Source organism: Mesoplodon densirostris, chromosome 9 (genome assembly GCF_025265405.1).
Source record: "Mesoplodon densirostris isolate mMesDen1 chromosome 9, mMesDen1 primary haplotype, whole genome shotgun sequence".
NCBI classification, from domain to species: Eukaryota; Metazoa; Chordata; class Mammalia; order Artiodactyla; family Ziphiidae; genus Mesoplodon; species Mesoplodon densirostris.
This window is the reverse complement of record NC_082669.1, coordinates 110148145-110170155: the sequence shown is the minus strand read 5'-3', so window position 1 is coordinate 110170155 and position 22011 is coordinate 110148145. Positions and strand designations below refer to the sequence as shown.

The window sequence follows — 22011 nt, the reverse complement described above, 5'->3', positions numbered from 1 at the left end:
CTGGGAAGGAAATAATGAATAATGGAGAAAGGTCAGCAGCGGGGCGCCCACGGACCAGGCTGCTGGAGAGCTTCCTGCTGCTGCTTCTTCATGTTCAGCCTCGGGAACTCATCGTTTCCCATCCTGGACTGCTTGTTGGCAAACTAATGAATATACGGCCTGACAAGCAGGACAGACAACACAAATTCTTAGTCATGACCACATAACGAGCGCAGGGCTGGACCTCGGAGGGGCCTGGAGCATGTGGCTTGGCCCCTGGAGCATTAGGCTCAGCCCCTGACCTACAGACGTTCAAATTCCAGTGGAAAAGAAAGAAAAACTGGCCATTTCCTCTGTGGTGTGATAAGCGCTCCCCCAGCTGTGTGCAGAGGGCATTCCGGGAGCCTGTCGCAGTGACATTAAACCCAGATCGGGGATTAGGGGTAGGAAGAGGGGCCATAAAATGAGGTTCCCTTCCCTAAAGGTTCTACCAAAAGAGCAGACTCTGAGCTGTAACCCAATGAGCCAGGGAAGAGGGCAAAGAAAGCTCAACAAAGAAACCTCTACCCACATACTTGCAGCACTAGAAACTTTGCAGGGACACTGCGATTAGCCACAGAGGAACAGCAGTGACATATGGCCAGGCCCATGGAGAGAGGCCTGGGTGGTGCTGGTGGGAGCAGGTGAAAGCATCTCCCTGCAGCCCTAAGAACCTCACCGGAGTTCCCGGCGCCTCAACTCCAACCCTAACCCAACACGGCATCAGGGCTAAAACTAGGGGCGGCATCTGGCATCACCAGCCACTCGTCTGCACGTAGGTTTGGAACAGGTAGGTTAGGAATGGCTTCCTAGGAACGGCCACTGCTCACGTGACTGCTCGGTACACACCTGTCTCCTCCGGTTCCCGGGAGCCCATGCCCCACTCTCGAGGGGCAGGAGGAGAAATAATGAGGCCAACAACTTGGCCCCCAAGGACGCCAATCCTGATTCTAGGCAGTGATAATAAGGTGGCTGGATATCTTCAAAGCACCAAGTTCTAGACACCTTCCTGTTCTCACAGCACAGAATACACAGCAGTTTTCTATTCACAGTCTGGCAACTCTCTACGTTTATTTTCTAATTTCCACTACTCATGTTTGCAATCTCTTTGGGGAAGGAAGAAAGAAATAAGGAATATAAATAAAGCCAAGCATCCTCCGCCAGCAGTGATCCTGCCAGAGGCTGGCTTGCTGGTTCTCGGAACGGGATGACAGAAACAGGTGTGTATGTCCCGGGGTTTCACCGTCACAAAATTAGCTGTGCCTTGGTTCCCAGACCAACAGCGCGTGCAGCATCCTAGAACAGGACCAATCAGAAGTCTCTGTGGAGTGAGTGAGTCATCTTGAGAAAAGAATGGTTTCCACACCTCTGGGCTTGGACCATCCTGGTGCCATTCTCTGGAGTCCAGTGGCACCAGCTAACCGGCGATTTTCCCTTTCCTGTTTAATTTATCCAGCCGTGATGTGTCCCTGTTTGACCACATATCCCCCAAAGCACAATGCACGATATTCAGTATCTCATTATTTTGGCTTTCCTAACTACTTACATCAGAATCAGTTTCCTCCCCCAATTGCTTTCCCCAAAGGAAAAGTCACCAAGAACAGTAAGCACCAATAAACTGGCAATAATGATTGAATAATGGATCCACTACACAGAGAAGATGAGTCAAATTTAGTGACAAATACACTGTTCCTTAAAATTCCAATAAGCCAGGCAGTAACACTCCCAATAGTTTAAAATAACCAAAAAGCTACGTGCTTTGGAAAATCATCAGTAAGTCAGTGTTAAGAGTTGAATTGGGGCTTCTCTGGTGGCACAGTGGTTGGGAGTCCACCTGCCGATGCAGGGGACACGGGTTCGTGCCCCGGTCCGGGAAGATCCCACATGCCATGGAGCGGCTGGGCCAGTGAGCCATGGCCGCTGAGCCTGCACGTCCGGAGCCTGTGCTCTGCAACGGGAGAGGCCACAGCAGTGAGAGGCCCATGTACCGCAAAAAAAAAAAAAAAAAAAAAGAGTTGAATTGGGTTCCCCAAAGAAGATATGCTGTCCTAACCCCCAGTATCTCAGACTGTGACCCTATTTAAAAATAGGGTTGTTGGAGATGTAATTAGTTAAGATAGAGTCGTGCTGGCGTATAGTGGCTCTACATCCAACATAACTGATGTCCTTAGAAGAAGAAGGGAAGGGACACACAGAGAGAAGAAAGTCATGACAATGAGGCAGAGATAAAAGTGGGTCACCAGAAGCTGCAAGAGACCAGGAAGGATCCTCCCCCATAGGTTTTGGAGGAGGGTGGCCCTGTCGACACCATGATTTTGAGCTTTTGGCCTCCAGAATTCAATACGCCTCTGTTGGTCTAAGCCACCGGATTTGAGGTGCTTTCTTACAGCAGCCCTGGGAAATGAACAGGATCCGAGATAAACTGGCTTCTTAACCTGGATGTGATGCAGAGTAACCTGAAGAGTCTGCAGGAGGTTTCCTCCTCCTGCCCCCAAAATACTGCCACTCCACAAACTGACATAAGGAGGGAGAAATCCTGCCATAAATACATCTACTTAACATGCTCATATTCACTGTGAAGCTCTTATTTAAAGCAAATAAGATGACCTCTAGTAATTCAATGTTTTACTGATGGCCTACAGACACATGAAAAGATGCTCAACATCACTAATTATTAGAGAAATGCAAATCAAAACTACAATGAGGTACCACGTCACACCCATCAGAATGGCCATCATCAAAAAGTCTACAAACGATAAAGGCTGCAGAGAGTATGGAGAAAAGGGAACCCTCCTATATTGCTGGTAGGAATGTAAATTGGTACAGCCACTATGGAGAACAGTATGGAGGTTGGTTAAAAATCTAAAAATAGAGCTACCATATGATCCTGCAATCCTACTCCTGGGCATATACCCAGAGAAAATTCTTATTTGAAAAGATACATGCACCCCAACGTTCATAGCAGCACTAGTTACAACAGCCAAGACATGGAAGCAACCTAAATGTCCATCAACAGATGAATGGATAAAGAAGATGTGAGATATATATATATATATATATATATATATATATATATATATATATATGCAGTGGAATATTACTCAGCCATGAAAAATAATGAAATAATGCCATTTGCGGCAACATGGATGGACCTAGAGATTATCATACTAAGTGAAGGAAGTTAGACAAAGACAAATATTATACAATATCACTTATATGTGGAATCTAAAAAAATGATACAAATGAACTTATTTACAAAACAGAAACAGACTCACAGACATAGAAAACAAATGTACGGTTAACCAAAGGGGAAAGGGGGGAGGGGTAAATTGCATCTCCTTCCCACCCTCCCTATCCCACCCCTCTGGGTGGTCACAAAGCACCGAGCTCATCTCCCTGTGCTATGCAGCTGCTTCCCATTGGCCATCTATTTTACATTTGGAAGTATATATAAGTCCATGCCACTCTCTCACTTCGTCCCAGCTTACCCTTTCCCATTCCTGTGTCCTCAAGTCCATTCTCTACATCTGCATCCTTATTCCTGCCCTGCCCCTAGGTTCTTCATAGCCTTTTTTTTTTAGACTCCATATATGTGTTAGCATACGGTATTTGTTTTTCTCTTTCTGACTTACTTCACTCTGTATGACAGACTCTAGGTACATCCACCTCACTACAAATAACTCACTTTCGTTCCTTTATGGCTGAGTAATATTCCATTGTATATATGTGCCACATCTTCTTTATCCATTCATCTGTCGATGGACACTTAGGTTGCTTCCATGTCCTAGCTATTGTAAACAGAGCTGCAATGAAGATTGTGGTACATGACTCTTTTTGAATTATGGTTTTCTTAGGGTATATGCCCAGTAGTGGGATTGCTGGGTCGTATGGTAGTTCTATTTTTAGTTTTTTAAGGAACCTCCATACTGTTCTCCATAGTGGCTGTATCAATTTACATTCCCACCAACAGTGCAAGAGGGTTTCCTTTTCTCCACACCCTCACCAGTTAGAATGGCCACCATCAAAAAATCAACTATATTTCAACTAAAAAAAGAATTCGATGTTTCCCAAATTTTTTGACCAAGAACTCTTTTCTGCACGAGGAGACATTTAAAAAGGACATCTTGGAAGGTGGCCCTGCACAGTTTCCCCTGAGCTCTGTTAACAAGGACCCAAGCTTATTGCAAAGGAACTGCAAAGCTAACAGTTAAATATATACACACTCACTGATGTGAAAATAATTAGATTAAGTTAGATTCTTCATAAATGTATTTTTAAGCAAAATTTTGTATTTTACTAGTCAACAGATTTTATTTGAACTCAATGAGTATGAGACCAGGCCAGTCCTGGAGCCATAAAGACCAGGAACAATGCCAGGAGCTGATGATTATTCCCAACCATCAGATGTGCTCTGACTTTTCGACACTGAACTAGAATCATGTCATTAAAAAGCGCTCTTCCCCAAATCAAGGCTTTCAGAGCTATTGGGAGCTTTTCTAAAAGTGGACACAGATGTTCCCTTCTCATTCTGGCCTGGCTTCACTAAAATTTGCATCTTGCCTCTCAGTTGAGCTGGGCTAATGAGAGATTTTCCTTCCGTATTTCCCTAGATACGTTTCTGCTCTCATAGTATTTTGATGTGTGCTCCCTTGGGAAGGCCCTTCTTTGTAAACATCCGCACTTGGGAGGCACTGAGCTTTGAGAAACACTGACCCAGAGAGCAAGTCAGGTGCCCAGAGATGTTACTAGGTCCTCCTGACTTTCTACATTACACCTGCTGCATATCAACCCCAGTAAGGTGGGTGGTCATGGAACCACTGATGCCCACAAGCCAACCTCAAGATGTTTTAGGCAACACAGTTGACCATCAGGTATTTCAGGTACACGATACCTTTCCAAGGTTTTCACTGAGCCACTGAGTCAATTATGGAGTATTCTGATCTTGAAGGTTTTTGAGTTTGTAGAAAACTCTCCAAGGTCTCCTTGAATACAGTGCTGGCTGCGATTCATTTTGGAAAAGGCTTCCATTCATACTCTCTCTCCCCCCCACCGCTTCCAGGCTCCAGTGGTGTTGCATTCTCTGGCACATCTCCTGGTGAGCTTTCTGAGATCAGCAAGCTCATGGGGACTGCTGCCTACGTCCAAGAGAGATTCAGCACCTTGACATTGAGTCTCTCTCTTCACACCATGGGTTGAGTTCTGGGAAATCAGGCAGGTAGTGTGTGCTCTGGACCACAGCGGCGACCAACCAGAGTCTGGGTGTATGAGTACAGCCTTGCTCACCTCCGAGAAGAACGTTTCAGATCAAAGTCTTGACAAGCCCTGGTTTAAAGGGTAGCACATCTATTGCCTTGGGTTAGCCACTGTGCTGGACATTCCTCTGTCTCTGTGCTTGGGGTGTGTGTGTGTGTGTGTGTGTGTGTGTGTGTGTGCGCATGCGTGTGTGTGTGAGAGAGACAGAGACAGAGAGTTAGAGAGACAGAGACAGAGAGAGACACGAGAAACCGGAAATTGACTAGATAAACTCAACGTGAGTAGAAGAAATATAATGGCTTCCTTGGTTTGTTCTTGACCAAGAAACATCACCACGGGACCACCGAATCTCTAAATACCCCTCCAGCTGCTGAGAGTCATGACAGTCTCCCTGCTGGGGGTGATGAGGACACTTCTCCAACCACATAAAGCAGCAGAAACTACTTCAGAGGCACATACGCCTTCTGTCCTGACAATTCGATGATACGCCCAGGTCCCCATCCACCTGCTTCTGAAGCCCGAGTGAAGAGACTTCTGGAAGATTTTAAATGAAAAGAAAATGTGCCGATGTATTTGCTAATAGAGAGAGAGGTAACTAAGTGGCAGAAAAAAAGAAATAAAGAGGCAGGGATTACGCTAAAGTGAAATTTTATAAGAATCATAAAGAGAAGTGGGTTCAACACTTTGTTTACAGTTAGAACACTTTTTAATTTTAATCACTGTAGTCAAATCCCTATCTGGCCAATTTTCCACTATTTTCCTAAACAGCTCCTCCAATTCCATACTTTTTTTCATTCTGTTTTATACGGCCATATTTGCTAGCCTGTCCTTTTATAATAGATCCTCAAGTTGAATCCCCTGTGTTTATGCTTCCCCTTCCCTAGCAGCCAGTCCCTCGGTAATGTTTTCTGTGTCTTTCAGTTGGACCCATTCTGACCACTGCTGGGGAAAATCTATTTATTGAGCGTAATATTTCAAATTCTCAATCATCACACAATGGTCTTCAAGAGAAGTCATGTTTTTCAACCACCGTTTTCTAGTTTAGTTTTGAGGCATCAGGCTCCAGAGGGTCACCATGAATATCTCTGTCGAGATGACACCATCCCAGGAATTAATCCAGGGTCAGACTGTACTTCCTTGTTTGTTCTCCTCTCAGGAGGGGAGGCTGACCTAGGACCTATGGCTCCAGCCTCCACATTCCCTGCACGGAACTCGGGGCAGGGGTGTGAGGGGCACAAACCTACCCCAAGGGGGATCCTGATGAGCTCTGATTACCTCTGGCATCACTGGCTCCTCCTAAAGCCATGGAGCCCATTGGTCCAGTTCTCTCCTAACCAAAGCACTCAAATAACCCACATATTGGGATTACAGTTGAGTTATAAATACAAGGGATTACAATGAAATAATCAGAGCCTATGGATCACTGAGGGTTTATCACATACCCTTCCTTTCCACAGTTCCAGCCCCAAGATGCTCCGCCGAAGTGCATACCAGAGTCCTCCACCCTTCCTTCTCAGAACAATTAGATCTTGTAATAAGGACTTCATGATAAACCTGCATTTATTTATAGCGTGCTAGGCCCTATCCTAAGTGTTGTACATGTATGAACTAGAAGGTCAAAATAAACCAATGAGAACAATACCGTAGTATAATATTTTCCCCTGAACTTTATAAATGAGGAAATTGAAGTCCAAGAAGAGTTAAGTAACTTTTTAAGGCTAAACTACAAGTAAATGGTCAGTAGGGTCAGCGTTCAAGCTCAGGGGGTCCAGACCCAGCACATCACCCACTGCAGTGCCCTGCCTACACCATGGACCATGAAGCGACAGTCCAGCCCTGTGCCCTGCCATAATGGTGTTGGGTGGACACATGACTGATTCTATGTGCAGCGCTTTCATAAACCACAGCAAGAACAGGTCATGAGGAAATCCTGTCAACATCTGTGAGTTTCTTGGATAACCGGGCTGTTACTCAACAGCTCGGTAACACCCACATCCCCTTTTTCATGCGAAATTGTACGTACAAGTAAAATATTTTAAAAGCACAATCGCTCTAAGGAGGGGATCAAGTTCTGGTGGCTCCATCCCACCCCCTTGGTGGCTCCAATCAGGAACCCATTACTCAGGGAAGCAGAGTTTGAAAACCACAACAAATCCAAACTAAAGCCTGGGGTCTGGCTTCCACGAGCCAGTTAAGGGGACATCCTCTGGCTGACAAGGCACCAAAATGAGGCTCCACCACGTAGACCTCTGACCTCGCTGGCTGCATCTTATTCACCCCAAGTTGCCAGAACCTCCTGTCTGCGGGCCGGGCTGGGCTCTGCTGTCTTCTCCGAGGTTTCCCTCCCTAGACCCCTGTCCACATGCCCAGTGGCCTCCTTCCTCCTCCTCCTCGGGCCCTCTGTGTGCCCTGGACCACGGGCATCTGGCAGTGCTCTGACAGTGTTGGAGGATGTGGTCGGCCCAGGATCGTCTCTAGTCCCTGCAATCATACACCTGATGCTCAGAGACAGAGGGAGGGTGGCGGCCCCGCAGGGTGGAGCCCCTGCCTGGGCTGCTCTGCGGGCGGGTCTGCAGGGGTCCAGGGCTCCCTGGGTCCTCTCAGGTGCAGAGAGCCAGGGGGCGTGTAGGAGAGATGCCTTTTCATATGCGGTGTACACCCCTCGGGCTCCCTGGACTTGAACCAGGGTGCTGCGCTTTGAAACGGTGTGACATTAACTCACGTTCCTATTCTTCACGAAATGAAAGCAGGAAACATGCGTTTGTGAGTTTTTTGGCCTTAAGCGTACGGAGGCACTACTTAAATCCAGCGGGCAGAGAGCTGACTGTCCAAGGCTACGCATCTCCTTATTATCTGCTGCACTATCTTTATCTAATTTCCTGCACTCTGGCACCATTTGACAAGTCAGGAACTACACATGCTATTAGCACGTCTTCAGATGAAGGATGGAGTCACCCTGCCGGTCCCTGATTACCCGTGCAAAGTGTTGCCCGTGCCACAGACGGTATTCCAAAAGGAGGGTCTGATGGGATTTCTCCAGCGCTGTTAAAAGTACAGCCCAGTTTGATGTGGGTATAAGAGCCCTCACAACATATATTCGTATTCCAACCCTGTCTGGCCACAGAAAAAACAAAACTGCAAATCTTTATTTCGCATCATTTATTTAAGGAGTCTTGAACCAGTCTTACTGCAGCCTTGAGACAGCCTCTGGGGGGCAGTGTTGCCAGACTAGATTGCAGACGGGCAGAAAAAGAAGGTAAATCAGGGTCAAACCTAAAGATCTCAGCTGCCTGTTCCAGCTCCATCCTAAGTGCCAGGGACCTCTGACTGTATTATCATAAAAACGTACGCTGTAGGTAGCTAAAGCGCCTCCGGCAGTTTCAACTAGATTATCGAATCCAGGAATATTTTTTTTTTCTGTCAGAATCTGTGCATTTTGGTCTGGGAACTTTAGTTTTCTTCTAATGATATACAGTTCAAAAACATTCTGATTTGACTTTCTACCTGCCAGATAAAGAGACGATCACAGTATCACAGAAAAAGAAGCTGCGATCTTTTTCTTTCACTTAAATTGAGAATTAGGTAATGCAAATTTCTAATCAAAAACAACTTATCGCATTGCTGTATTTATAAGAATCTCTTCTTCTCAAAGATCTGCATTTTCCCTAATGGGACTACTTCCTTTGATAACCACAAAAAAAAAAAAAAAAAAAAAAAGAGAGAGAGAGAAAAGGCAGCAGAAACAATTATATATAGAAAATTTAACTCATACTTTTTTTACTGAATGATTCTTTAAATTCTATAGTGCTTTACAATTTTCAAAACTTTCATGCACATGATTTCATATAATCCCATAAAACCCCCTTTTTAAAATCCCCTCCCCCTCACTGGTAACAACCAGTTTGTTCTCTATATCTGTGTCTGCTTTTCTTGTTTTGTTCACTAGTTTGTTGTATTTTTTAGATTTCACATATAAGTGATATCATGTACTATTTGTCTCCGACTTATTTTTAACTTGCACTTACTTTTAAACTCAGACAAAATATTACAAATGCTAAATATTTCCCATCTTAAGCAGGTCCTACAAAAGTAACTCCTACTGTTTCCTTAATAACAATTTTGTCTTCTCAACTGTTGCTCAGAATCAAACAATACATGAAATCCTGAAAAGAAGAGAATTCATTTGCAGCCACTTGTAAGTGGCCACGCAGGAGGTCCAGAGCTCTAATTTCAGAAGTCTTTCAATTAAAAAAAAAAAAAAAGGCTGAAGAAGTGTGATTATTCAAATAGTCGCGAGCAGAGAGTTTTTTCAGGTGAGATGCCAATCCTTCACCCATTCCTTCAACAAAGACTTATTGAGCACTTGGGCTGTACCAGACGCTGTACCAGGCAACTGGATACAGCAGCAAACAAATCAGCCAGAGATCCTGACATCAGTCAGCTGATATTCTACAATGGGGAGAGACAAAAATAAAACAGGCATAATGAGAAAATTATATAATATATCAGGAGGCGATAAATGCCATGGTAAAAGAAAAGCAAAGCAGAGCAGGGTGGGGAACACCGGGAGTGGTGGGTGGGGGAACTGCAACTTCAAATGGGGTGGGCAGCGGGGACCACTGAAAAAGTGATGCTGAAGCAGAGACGGGAAGGGAGGAAGGGAGGACGTTCCGGCAGAGGGAAGAGCCAATGCCATGCCTGGCGGTCGTGACAGGGACCTGGGCATTTGCTGAAGGAGTGAGGAGCCTGTGCACAGCTCCCAGCCTAGAAGCAGCGGGAGCAGCTCTGACCCGGGGCAGGGACACCCAGAAGGGCAACTGTCTGTAGTGAGGTCAGAAGACAAGGACGTGGACTCGGATGGGGGTGAGAGGAAGCACAGCTTGGACGATGGTGGGAAACCTCTTCCTGGGTGTCTGCCAAAGGAGGAAAATGATTCTCAGGGTCTGTAAGAGGGAGTGACAGATACCAGGGGCCAAAAATGACCCCTCAAGCACTCCCCCACTTCAGAGACACTGCGATGAACCCCAGGAGCAGCCAAAGGCAAAAGAACAAGACTGTGCTCTTCCTATGGTTGTGATGAAATAAAAGACCCACTGGAGCAGAAGCAGCAGGATTAAAGATCACGGACGGCAAGAGCAGGGACATTAGGATTCTGCCCAGGTGCACTCCCTGTACCCGTGGAAACAAAAGCCTCCGCTTGATAGGATCTCCCCAGAGCTGCAGGACAGCAGTGAGGAAGCATATCATCAATGATTGCTTGTCCAGTAAGAAGAGTGCCAGACAAGGAAACCAGACATCCCTGCTTATCACAGTCAGCTCCTGTTGCTATAGAAACAGAGCCCCGTCTTTGACAGCATCCCCCCTCTCCCTTTAATAGGTAACCAGTCATTTAGGGGCTGAATTTTCTGTCCATTCAGAGGAACTAAAAATCTGGGGGAAAAAAAAGAAAGAGAAACTAATGACACCTTTCTACGTATAAAATGGAGATGAACTGATCACGGGCAGGACAGGAATCGGGGGAGAAAGAGTATCGTGCTAGAGCTGGGTGTTTCTGATAACATTTCCTATTACTTAGATGAAAACATGCCCTCTTCAATTCTACACTGTAAATATAGGCTCCGTGTAAAACGGATTCCAGAATCCTCGTAAAATGAAGGGCAGAGCGTACACCAAAGACAGAGCCTCAGGATGTCAAGGCTTCCCTGTGTGAACCTCTGATCCCCTGCTTTTCCAACTTGAAAGGTCTCCAGTCAAAGCCCCAGAAAGCTCATTTCTAAGGCTGACCCTCAGCAACATCCTGAAGGCTGCAGTGTTTGCTTTCATCATTATTATCTAGGAACCTGCCTGTCCACTCCTACCGCCCAGTCCCTCCCTCCCCCCCCCCACACCCACCACGAATGCACACACTGTCTTTAGGAAATGGGTCCCTTCTTATCCTTTCCCATCACCCAACAAACATGCTCCCAGAGACAGGAAATGAGGGAACTGACAAGACTCGGGCGCTCCAACATCTGTTGCCCTCCCAGGGGAATTTCCATTTCAGTCTTTTTTTTTTTTTTTTTTTGCGGTACGCGGTCCTCTCACTGTTGTGGCCTCTCCCGTTGCGGAGCACAGGCTCCGGACGCGCAGGCTCAGCGGCCATGGCTCACGGGCCCAGCCGCTCCGCGGCATGTGGGATCTTCCCGGACCGGGGCACGAACCCGTGTGCCCTGCATCGGCAGGCGGACTCCCAACCACTGCGCCACCAGGGAAGCCCCATTTCAGTCTTTTTGAGAACTAAGAAGTTTTAAGTGAGATGCAGGAAGGTAGAACGAAACTTCCCGTAGAAGTTTAGAAAGTGCTGATTTTGCCCAGAGATGACGATGCAGTCAAGGTCCAGAAATGATGAATGGTGACTTGTCCACAGGAACACGGATTGCCCTGTGCCCCTCAGCTCAGGCTAGGTGATACTGTCCTAACATAATCTCAGTGGTTTACAAACATAAGTTTATATCTTTCCCACTGAACCGCCCCTACCTGGAATGTTGCTCGTTTCTATGGCAAAAGGAAAGAGAGAGCACAGCAACCCACGTGCTGGCTCGTAAAGCGGCCACGTAGGAGAGCTAGCCTCACTTCCAGTCCATTCCAGCAGCCAAAGTCAACCACACGGCCACACGCAACTCCAAGCGGGAGAGGAGGACAATCCCACAGGTGCCTGTGAGACCCATAAACACGTGCAGAGCAGCACCACCGACTGTCCCCCCCGCCCCAGCTTGAAGTCCAGTTCGAAAACTCTGAGCCCAGCTTGACTTCCCTTCTCCGCCCTCCACGTGCACCCACTGGTGACCCCTCTGCATTCTTCCACCTCACGGACCACTGTCCTCACGTAAGTTTCAGCTGAGCCTCTCTGTTCCTTCCGAAGGGCTGTGCTCGCCAGCAGTGCGCCCTGGGGTGAGGCTGTGAACAGACGGTTCACCGTGGATGCAGCGATGCGCCTGCAGCACACTTCCCTCAAACGCGGCACGGGGAACACACACGTGCAAATCGGAAAAGATGAAATGAACGTGATGGAGAAGACCTAAAAGTTCACCTGGGAAACTAGCTAGGTGTTCTGTAACGTAGCCAAGCGTTCCAGAAAATGGCATCCATTCTCTTCGTGAATATTCCCGAGACCGTGTGGCAAGGCGAGCGGGGACGAGAGTCTAACCTTTGAGGCAGCCTGAGGAGTAAGAAGGGGCACGGCACCACATGTCTCCATCGACTTCAGATGCCCGGAGGTAGCGGTCTTTCCTCAGCAGCCGTGCAGATGCTGAGGAAGGAGGCACAGAAGCAACAAGGGGCCCTGAACAAGCAATGCTTCTCCAGGGCTTAGAGCCGCTCACATGGGGGTCGGCTACCTTGTGTGCTTGCAAATATCTCACAATTCGAAAAGCAGATGAGATAACTTCACCTCTCAGGACTTTTAAAGAGGTTTCTCATGTTTGTTTTTAATTTGTAAATTACTGGATGGCATGTTGAATGAAGCATAGGAAGGGTTTGAGTACAGTTTAGAAAACTGAACGTTTGGGGGAAAATGATTAGGGAGACTGGAAGCCCGTGATTGTCTCCTGCACTCCTCTACCTCTAGTTTCTGCTTTACCCTCCCCCCTGCTTCCCTTGTACAACTTCTTTTATTCCGAGTTCTTCAATGCTCCCTTACTCCATTCCTGCTCCCCTTCTGGCTGATGTCACCTTAAACTGTATTAGGTGCACCATATATAAAATATAATGGATATATACAACCCTATAAATATATCACGATAACAGAACGAAGAGCCCATTGCTGTATGAAAGTGGCTGTATTAATTCCAGTAGTTCTGTCTTTAAAATAGACCTTCCCAAATGGTAAACAACAGGAGATAGAAAGGATTCATTGGTCTTCTCAATTCCAAATTGGGGAAGAGGATAATATCACCTGTTCCATTTTTTTTTTAACAGAAGCATATTAAAACTGACCCCAAAAGCTGATATCAAATGAAATCTGAACACTAGAGAAAGTTAAAAATTGATTTTGAAAGTGACTGTGATGCCCTGGAAAATCCTTAAGTTCCTTTTGAATTAAAAACCGTGTGTGTGTGTGTGTGTGTGTGTGTGTGTGTGTGTTTTCATTTCCATTGGGCATGGTGCTAGGATGCCTTTAATGCATTCTAAATGCCTTCCAGGTGTTTATCTACACACTGAAGGGATGAGTGAAAGTAAATGTGTTTGTCTTTTTTGAGGGAATGACTGTTCCAGGACAGAGTCTCCCTCTTTCCTGCATCCCGATAAGAGCCCAGTCCCTGCCAGATGCTCATCTACAGCGTTCAGCCCCCAATGCCTGCTGCTCTCAACTGAGATGTTCCCTAATCTGGGAGGCAGGGTGTTCACCACCTAGAATTCTACCACCTGGACCTTGTGGGCTTTACTGGCTTCTAGTCTTCCTGAAAAACTACCTATGTACATTCCTCCATCATGGGACAAAACGGAACATCTCCTGCACTTCAGATGGATCTGGATGTTGTTAGAAAACACAGAAAGAAATACACGGAGGAAAAAGAGTAAAACTATTGGGGAAACCCATTCAGGGCAAAAATCGTATACTACTGTGGCGAAACTGTTTGTTTTTTCCTTTGGCAATTAGCATATCCATTTAGAACCAAAATAAGTTAGACCGTTAGATTTCATAATGTTCATACTTTTGAAATTCAGTGATAGAATTAAGTTAATTCCTCCACTCAATTACGGTACCACAGAGGATACTGAGAAGAACACAGGAGAGAAGGGAAGGCTGAGTTTCTCTGAGGTCCAGAGAACACAAGTGGTTTGTGGAATATTATTCACATAATTACTTGTAGTCTTCCCATTTGTAAAATGAGATGTTATCAAATTTTTAAATGTTCTATTTCAGATAATTTCATGATGCGAGACCCTTCTAAAGATAAATGTTCCAAAAGTCATTAACCAGAAAGGCTGAGTGCGTTTTTTTTTTAATGTACATAAAATCAAACCAATGTGCTTAAAATGGAAGCAAATCAAAACATGGCACATGGGCACTCAATGCCCTCAACGCTAAATTTATTAGGATTTAATTTTAAAAGGGTTACTGTACATATTATTTTTATAGGCAATGCTCTATGAAAGGGATCAATATCGTATGTTGCAGAGAAGCATTCCATATGCACTTGACAAATGCATTGTTATCATCAGAGTAATTAAAAGGAACAGGGTTATATACAGTAAGATTGTACATCTTACTCAGCAACTCCTGCCAGTTGCTTGCAAAAATTAAACTCATTAATCATTCTGACTCTATTAAAGGAGAAAAAGCCTGGGGTATGAAAGAAAAAGCTCTATTTTATGACGGAAAAATGTCCAAAGCCAACATCTAGAGAAATTCCTGTCTACAGAGTGATACTAGGATATTAATCTCATGTGGGAAAATGAGTTGATTCCATTGTCAAAAATATAACTCGATATTATGTTATCCTAATACTCCAGACCTCCTTAAATCTACAGTTAACATATACAAGTAAATTATTTAAAAGTGCGCACTGGCAGGAATAAAAAAAAGCATGCCTTATAAAATAGGTTGCTGTGCCCACTTCAACATATCTTACTGCTACACAGAACTCAAATCCACTGAGAAGGCAGAATGCTCATTTTTCACAAATTCGGCTTTAAGCAAACATGTACGTTTTTGGCTGACTCTACAGAGCAAAGGCTTGTTAACAGATTGAAATTTATTTGCTATAATTCACAGTGGACAACTGACTCATCCAAATGAAATAAATTAGGCTTACCCTGATTAATTTTTCAAACCAACAGATTAGCTCTTTGTTATGGTTCTCCCCAAGCCAAGGTGACTATGGAGGTGAAATGAGGTACCCGTAGTGGGGCTTTAAAAAACACAAGGTGCAATGCAGAGGCACAGTATTTTTGACGCTATACTTGGTTTCACTCATCAGTCAACTTGCACTTAATCCTTGTTTATGTCACCATTCTTACTTCTTTGTAACACAGGCAACTTCCCAACGATGACTACATGCTCTGTGCTGAGACAGTAAGCACAATTTTGTATAATTTTGTTCTATATACTTTACCAAAACATTCACAGAGAGACTGTCTTAGACAGTAAACACTTCTCGTGTGTTTAACATTGTTCTGGAGTGCAGAAAATAAACTTTTCATGAGGACAACCGTTGTGTCCAGCAGGGCATTATGATATGGTGTCATAAGGCATTAAACCCATAAGGATACCTCAAAGCTTATCTAGTGAAATACTTAATGTTATAAGAAAGAAATCAAGATAGTGGGAAAATGTAGCTGTACAAGCTTACGTGTATTGTATGTCATGCTTGGAGGTGGAAGGGATGGCAGTACTAGAAGTAGAAATAAGGAGATTAGGCAGAAAGTTATTTAGAGTGGGGAGTTGTAAGGAGAGGGGAATGACAAGGTTAGGGATATATCTACGCGGATATCTTGTCAACACCACAGAAACGGTCTAGCGCCCAGCTGCTTGACATGTGGAACAAGAGCTGGGAAGAGAAATCAAGATGGTGATTGCCAAGGTCCTTCCAATTCTCCAGTTCTCCAATTCTGTAAAACAGGAAAGCAAATGATCTCCACAAGAAATGCTAGGACATGTATACCAGAGGAATAAAGCTACTTTAGCCATCTGCTAATACAGAAGCTGCGAAATAGACTCAGCTCCCTTTATCTTCATTCTAATTTATCCCATAACTAATCTATCTTAAAAAGAAAGCATGGAAGGGAAAGAATAGTGGAGACCAAAACCTTGGAGTGTAGGTTCTCCCAACCTCCTGCATGAAAGGGAGGAGGAAAAAATGATGTAGCAAAGAATTCAAAGGCCAAGGTCAGAGAGAGACAGGATGTGAATTCACGTGGCATCATGAAAGACATATGATGCCAAAGTTGGAAGTGCAGGCTGATGGTCAACAGGAGAAAAAGCGATACCAACAAAGACTGAAGAGGAGCCAGGCCATTCTATCAAGTAATTAAGAGAACACTGATGACATTTTGTGTGCAGTGTCTGCAGTGAAGACAGTAAGAATGTGAGTCTGCTGTCAAGCTAAATAAGGAAAAGAGGATCCTCGGAACAAGTGAGTGGATTCAGCTTCAGACCTTTTGATTGAGAAGATGAAACCTCCAAACAACCCTATGACATCCCACAGCTGTTCTGTAGGTGAGTTACACTAAGCATTGTCAAATTTGTCATGAAAACGATGGGATCAAGCAGGTGGTTGAAAGTTTTAGCCTTTTTCTCAATACGTTAGGAAGATAATATGAACCTAAATATTTTTAAAAGCATTTGAAATTGGAGCAGAAGAAAGTAAGAGGGGATATAAACATTTCTGTGGAGCCAAGCTGCTTAAAAAACTTAAAGTTGATAGACTCCAAGGAGAAATTAACAGGATATTGGCATCATACCGGTGAAAACTCAAGGTGGAGAGGAAGAAGAAAGGCTAGTTGCTGCAGACACACAGGAAGATGAAATACAGCAGAAGCAGTGACATCATAAGCTGATACACAGCATAAGCAGTGATTTTTGCTCAATCCCTGTTTCAGCCAAATTTCTATTTTAAAATCCTGTTGTCATCACATTTGTATTCTTAGGAAATCATGTGTCACCAAAAATGAAGAACACAGGAACATGGTGATGTGGCCCCAACAAGACTACTGCCCTGACAGTTATCCATCATGTCCTCCTAAAGTCCTTTAGGAAATCAAAAGGAAATGCTCAAGCAGAGGCATGACAAAGTTCAGTATTTTAAAAATAATTGAAGTTAATTCCTATCGGAAGTTACTAAATTCCATTAAAAGTCACTTCCAGCAACATTCCCTTTTAAGAGTCAACTTATTTTTAAACCTACAAAATGAATTTTAAACCAAAATAGCTATTGATTCCTCAGAGGGGTTTCCCAACTCATTGACTTTATACTTAAATAAATCTAAGATTGATGAGGAAACTCTAATAGAAAAAGCTCTCTGGCTTCCCTTCTTTATCAAAGTTAAACTTCACATTTTAAAACTGACCCACACCCCAAGCAGGCTTTTATGTAGTGCTACACAGCAGAGAGGTCCCTTACATGTGTAGTTGGTGCAGATAGGTAATGCATTCCCAGTCACCCGCCACGCAACTTGGTCATCTGACTTATCTCTTCTAGACCTGATAACTACCTTCAATTTTATTCTGTGAAGAATTGCCCGTTCTCAGTCATATTCAGGCATGTGTGTGTACACACATAAAGAGGTCAAGAACTACATTTTATTTCCCCGTTTCTGGATGGAAGGACGAGGCACAAAGTTCATTGGATTTTAAAGGTATGGTGTTTACCATCATCTCAGTGACCAAGGTGGGAAAGCTGTTTCTGTTCCATGGAACAGACAAGCCACAGAAGAGCAATGACACACCAGCCTTAGTGTTGGGACTCCAAACAGAAGTGCTGAAGATTTCCTGTGCGCTAATGCAAAGGACTCTTCAGAACCTCGGACAGCTCCGACCTGTGCCCAGTGGACGCCCAAACTGCTAAAGTACATGTTTACGTGGCCGCCCCAAGATACACAGAATGATACGTAATGTGTGCCTAATCAGGTGTATATCTTCATGTTTAAATTTGAGTAGCAGGATGATTACTCAAGATTGTTTAGTCTTGACAAGGGCTTGTATCAGAAAAGCAGTTCTTATGTCTACTTTCTTTAGCTAGTGCTCTTATCTTCAGCAAACAGCAGCCACTGTGTCTGGAGGAAAAGTAATCTGTTTAATGTGCACTTCTATCATTTAGCACATTTTTAGACATAGTTTTTTCAATTCCGAATATTTCTTTCTGAGAAAAGCACATAAAAGTTTTCAAGACATTGATGCTACATTTAGCCGTGTGTCATTGTTTAATCGTACATTTTAAACATGATATATATATATATATATATATATATCTCATAAGGATACGACATACACATCACTGTATTTATATCTACACCTACACCTACACACACACACCCTTTTTTGTATTTTCCAGGAAACAAAAAATTGATGTCAGGAGTTAATGAATTTAAATTACATATACTGTTCAGAGCCATTTCAGCAGAAATCATTGGCAAATGTTAAATTCATAATTTGCTCATCGGTTCAACCCTTTTGCTTATCTGAGAAACAGTTCTAGACATATGTCAAATGGAAAAGGAGGAATATATGATCAAAGCTAAAATGAGGAGAGAGAGAAAAAAAAAAAAGATGGGTGGAGATGATCTAAAACAAAATGCAGAAACTCTCCCCTTTCCTTTCCCCTAGCGACACCTAGAGCCTATTAGGAAGAAATTGCTCATGGTTTTCACTTCAGGCATAACACAATCCAACAGTTTTAAGTCAGATTTGAGGCAAAAAGTGCATCATTTCTGTCTGCACTGCAGCTCAGTGGTCTTCCCCAAGATTCTCAGGAGTTTAATCCTCCAGAATTTTTCAACTGCCCCAATGAAACTGCTCCTCAAAGATCCTGGCTCCTTGAACCTGAGAATTCCTGCATTTCCCTCAGGACCTGACCCACTGAGGTGAGGGACATCTCTCTGATAGCTCTCTTTTAACCAGGGGAGTCTAGAAATAACCCAACATAAGAAAATCTCATGCAAGATCCGATACAGGGTGTGTGTGCAAGTGCGCGCGCACACACACACACACACACACACACACGAACCACATCTCCCACAAACTTTTGTCATGTCTATTACACTCTCCACATCCTCCACTGATAAAACAAAACAAAAACAACCAGTGATCCCAGGCAGGACATGGTGAATGACCACAGCCTCCTGCTGAGGGCAGGGACATAAACTGCCCGGGGTATGGCGGGGTAGGCCGTCTGAGAGGCTTGTGTGAAGACCTGTGCCCAGGTGCCCCCAGGTGGGAAACTCTCAGACCTACACACAGGGAGCTCTAGGACCCAACACAGCCAGCCAGGGGCTGTACCAGCCGAGCCAGCCCTGCCTGCCTGCCTGCCTGAGAGCTTGTCTGGGATTTTTCTCTTTTTTTCTGGGAAGAGGTCTCAGAAACATCACCTTCCTCTCTCCGTGGCCTTCCCTGGCCCTCTGAACAGATGGACAGGATCAACAGAGGTGGCTGAACTCATCCATCTCTGCAGCCTGCTGGTGTCCTGCCTGAGTCATCAGTTACTAAGGTGATATGCAAATCCAACCTTTGAAACCCAGGCTGCCAGCCCCGAGAAGAGTAAAAAACGTGCTCCCGGAGAAGTTTTCAGCTCACACAGCCTAAGGTGGTTGCTAGTCCAAGGCTAGGTGTGGGCACAGGCAGGGCCTGACTCCCACCAGCAAAAATTGGGCTGGGCCCTGGGACAAGGGCTTGAGCCTCGGATGCTAGTGCTTTTATTTTACTTTTCGGAAAAGAAAACCACCACCACCACCAGCACTGGGGGGGAGGGCGAGGTGTTGGAGAAGTGAGTGAAGGGACTGCGCCCCGAGGTGAGGATTCCAGTGAGAGGTGGGAGGGGGAGAAAAAGAGCCTGGGACAGTCTCCTCCTCGAGTCTTAAAGCAGACAAAAGAAAAAAGAAAGAAAGGAAAGAAAAGAGAAACCAACTTGTAAGCACAGACAGATCGAATTCCCTCCTTGAGATCCAGAGCACCAAGCAGTTAACACCAGGCATCCACACATCTGTGAACCCCCAGCCAATTCCACGCCCCAGCAGCGCAGCTCCACCAGCGCTGCTCTCTCAGCGCCACCAACTCCTGGCCGCCGCCGCCGCTGCAGACAAGGACCCGCTCCAGGACGGCGGTGACCGAGATCCGCGCGAGGAAGTGTATTTGCGGGCGCTCCCGGGAGGGGTGGGGGAGGGGTGGGGAAGGAGGGCGCCCCAAGACCATGGCAGACGCGGCGCGGGCGCGTCTCCCCCGGGCTGCCCGGAGCCCCGCGCGCCCACCCAGCCACCCACCCACCCAGATGCTCTTACGTCCTCGTCGTCACAGTCGTTCTGCGCCTGGTACTGGAACCGGGGCCGGCCGCCCGCACCGCCGCCGCCGCGCTCCGGGGGCGCCGCCGCGGGCGCCTGGGCTCCGAGGGGCTTGGGCCCCGCACCGTCCTCCTCGGGCCCCTGGCCGCCCAGGAGGCGGCTCGCCTCCGGGGGCGCCGGGAAGGACCGCGAGGTGTTGATCTTGCCCGTGAACCTCTGGTACAGCGAAGCCATCGGTCTCCGCGCGCTCTCGCCGGCGGTCTTTGGGGCGTTTGGATAATGGCTTTCCCCCTTTCGGGTTCCCGCTCCCCACCCCCGCCGGGGGAAAAGGGGAAGAAGAAGAGGAGGAGGAGGAAGAAAGGACGGCGGCCGCGCGGCCGCTCCTCCCGCGCGCCACTCTCAAGTCGCCGCCGGGCGACTGCCTGGCTCGGCCTCCTCCGCCCCCTCCCCCGGCGGCTCGGCGAAGCCGGGGTCTGGGGGTGTGTTCTCTTTCGCTCGTCTTTTCTGCTTTTCAACTCCTTGCCATGGCCACGTACGGCCTGATCAAAGCCATCGACAGAAAGAAAACAAACAACAAAAAACCATAAAGGGAGGGAAGATGCCTAGGCCCCGGAATTTGGCACCCCGCCTAGAGACCGGCGAGCATCCAGAGCGCATCTCCGCGCCCCGCCCCCGGCCCCCCGCGCGGCTCCTCCTCCCCTCCTCTCCCCACGTGGCCCCTTCACACCCGCCCCCCGGGAACTGCGCCTGGGTGGCCAGGGCTGGCAGCGAGGAGGTGGCGGGGCCACGCAGGTCTTGGGTGCGGGCTGGGCGCGGAGGCGCGCTAGGGGCTCTGGGGCTCCGGGCCACCGGGAGGGCGCACCCGGCGACACGCGGGGAGAGAGCGTGCGAGAAGAGGCCCGCGATGGGGAGGGGGCGTCGGGGGCACCGAGGGAGGGGGCTGCCCCCGAGACGCCTGTCCTCGGCTAGGCGCGGGGCTGCGCTCCGCGTCCACGCGCTCGCACCGCGCGCAGCTGCAGCCCGGTCGCCCTCCGAGGCGCTCCCCCTCGTGTTTCTTTCCCAGCTTTTCTTGCCTCACGTGAAACAGCCACGGCCGAGACCCCCGGCGGACCTGGGGGTGTGCACGGGGGTGATGGAGAGCAAACTGCGGGGCTGCAAGGGAGGGGGCTCGGGGGTCACTGTCTCTGACGAGCCCCCTTCCCTCCCAAACCAAGCTCTTCTCCAAAAACAGATTCCTTTTCCTTCACCCGGTGTCAAAAAGAAGGCAAGGAAAAGGTCACGGAAGGCAAGCGAGGGCCGGCCTGGTGGATATGCCTTCAGAGCGACTCAAACGCTCCTGCCCGCACACCCCACGCATTTATCTATATCGCGAGCTCCATTTTCATTTTCAACAAATGCATAACCGCCAGCGGAGGCTAAAGCATTTGTGAGGCCGCCCCCAACTCCTCCCCTGAGAGGAACTGGGAGCGGAGATACGACACCAAAGGGGCGCACGGGTCAGGGCGCGCATTCACTCCTCTTGCTGCAGTCAAACGTGCTCCAGCGCCCCTGTGTGGAAAGACACCAACTGAGCCTCGGCGCCGGGCTCCGACTCCACACCGCAGGCGGCCTGTCTGGTTTCTCCCCTCCCTTTCCCGGGGCGGATTCCTCCCTCCTGGCCTCTGGGGACTCTCTGTCCTGCTGGAACCCGCGCCTCCGTCTTTCTCGAGGAATCGGGGCGCTCTTCCTTCTAGTGTCCTCATCCCCCCCACCCCCCCGTTCTCCTTG

The 22011-nt window shown here is 46.9% G+C and overlaps 1 protein-coding gene across 1 annotated transcript in view; it reads right to left on the bottom strand.

Annotated features, from left to right (window-relative positions):
• Window positions 1-20478, bottom strand: part of DPP6 (dipeptidyl peptidase like 6) — an 804405-nt gene extending 783927 nt beyond the window's left edge. Inside the window, exon 1 of the mRNA XM_060107540.1 lies at window positions 20245-20478. Within this exon, the coding sequence (XP_059963523.1) occupies window positions 20245-20478 (234 nt within the window). The remainder of the gene's footprint in view (window positions 1-20244) is intronic.
• Between the last annotated feature and the right edge of the window lie 1533 nt (window positions 20479-22011).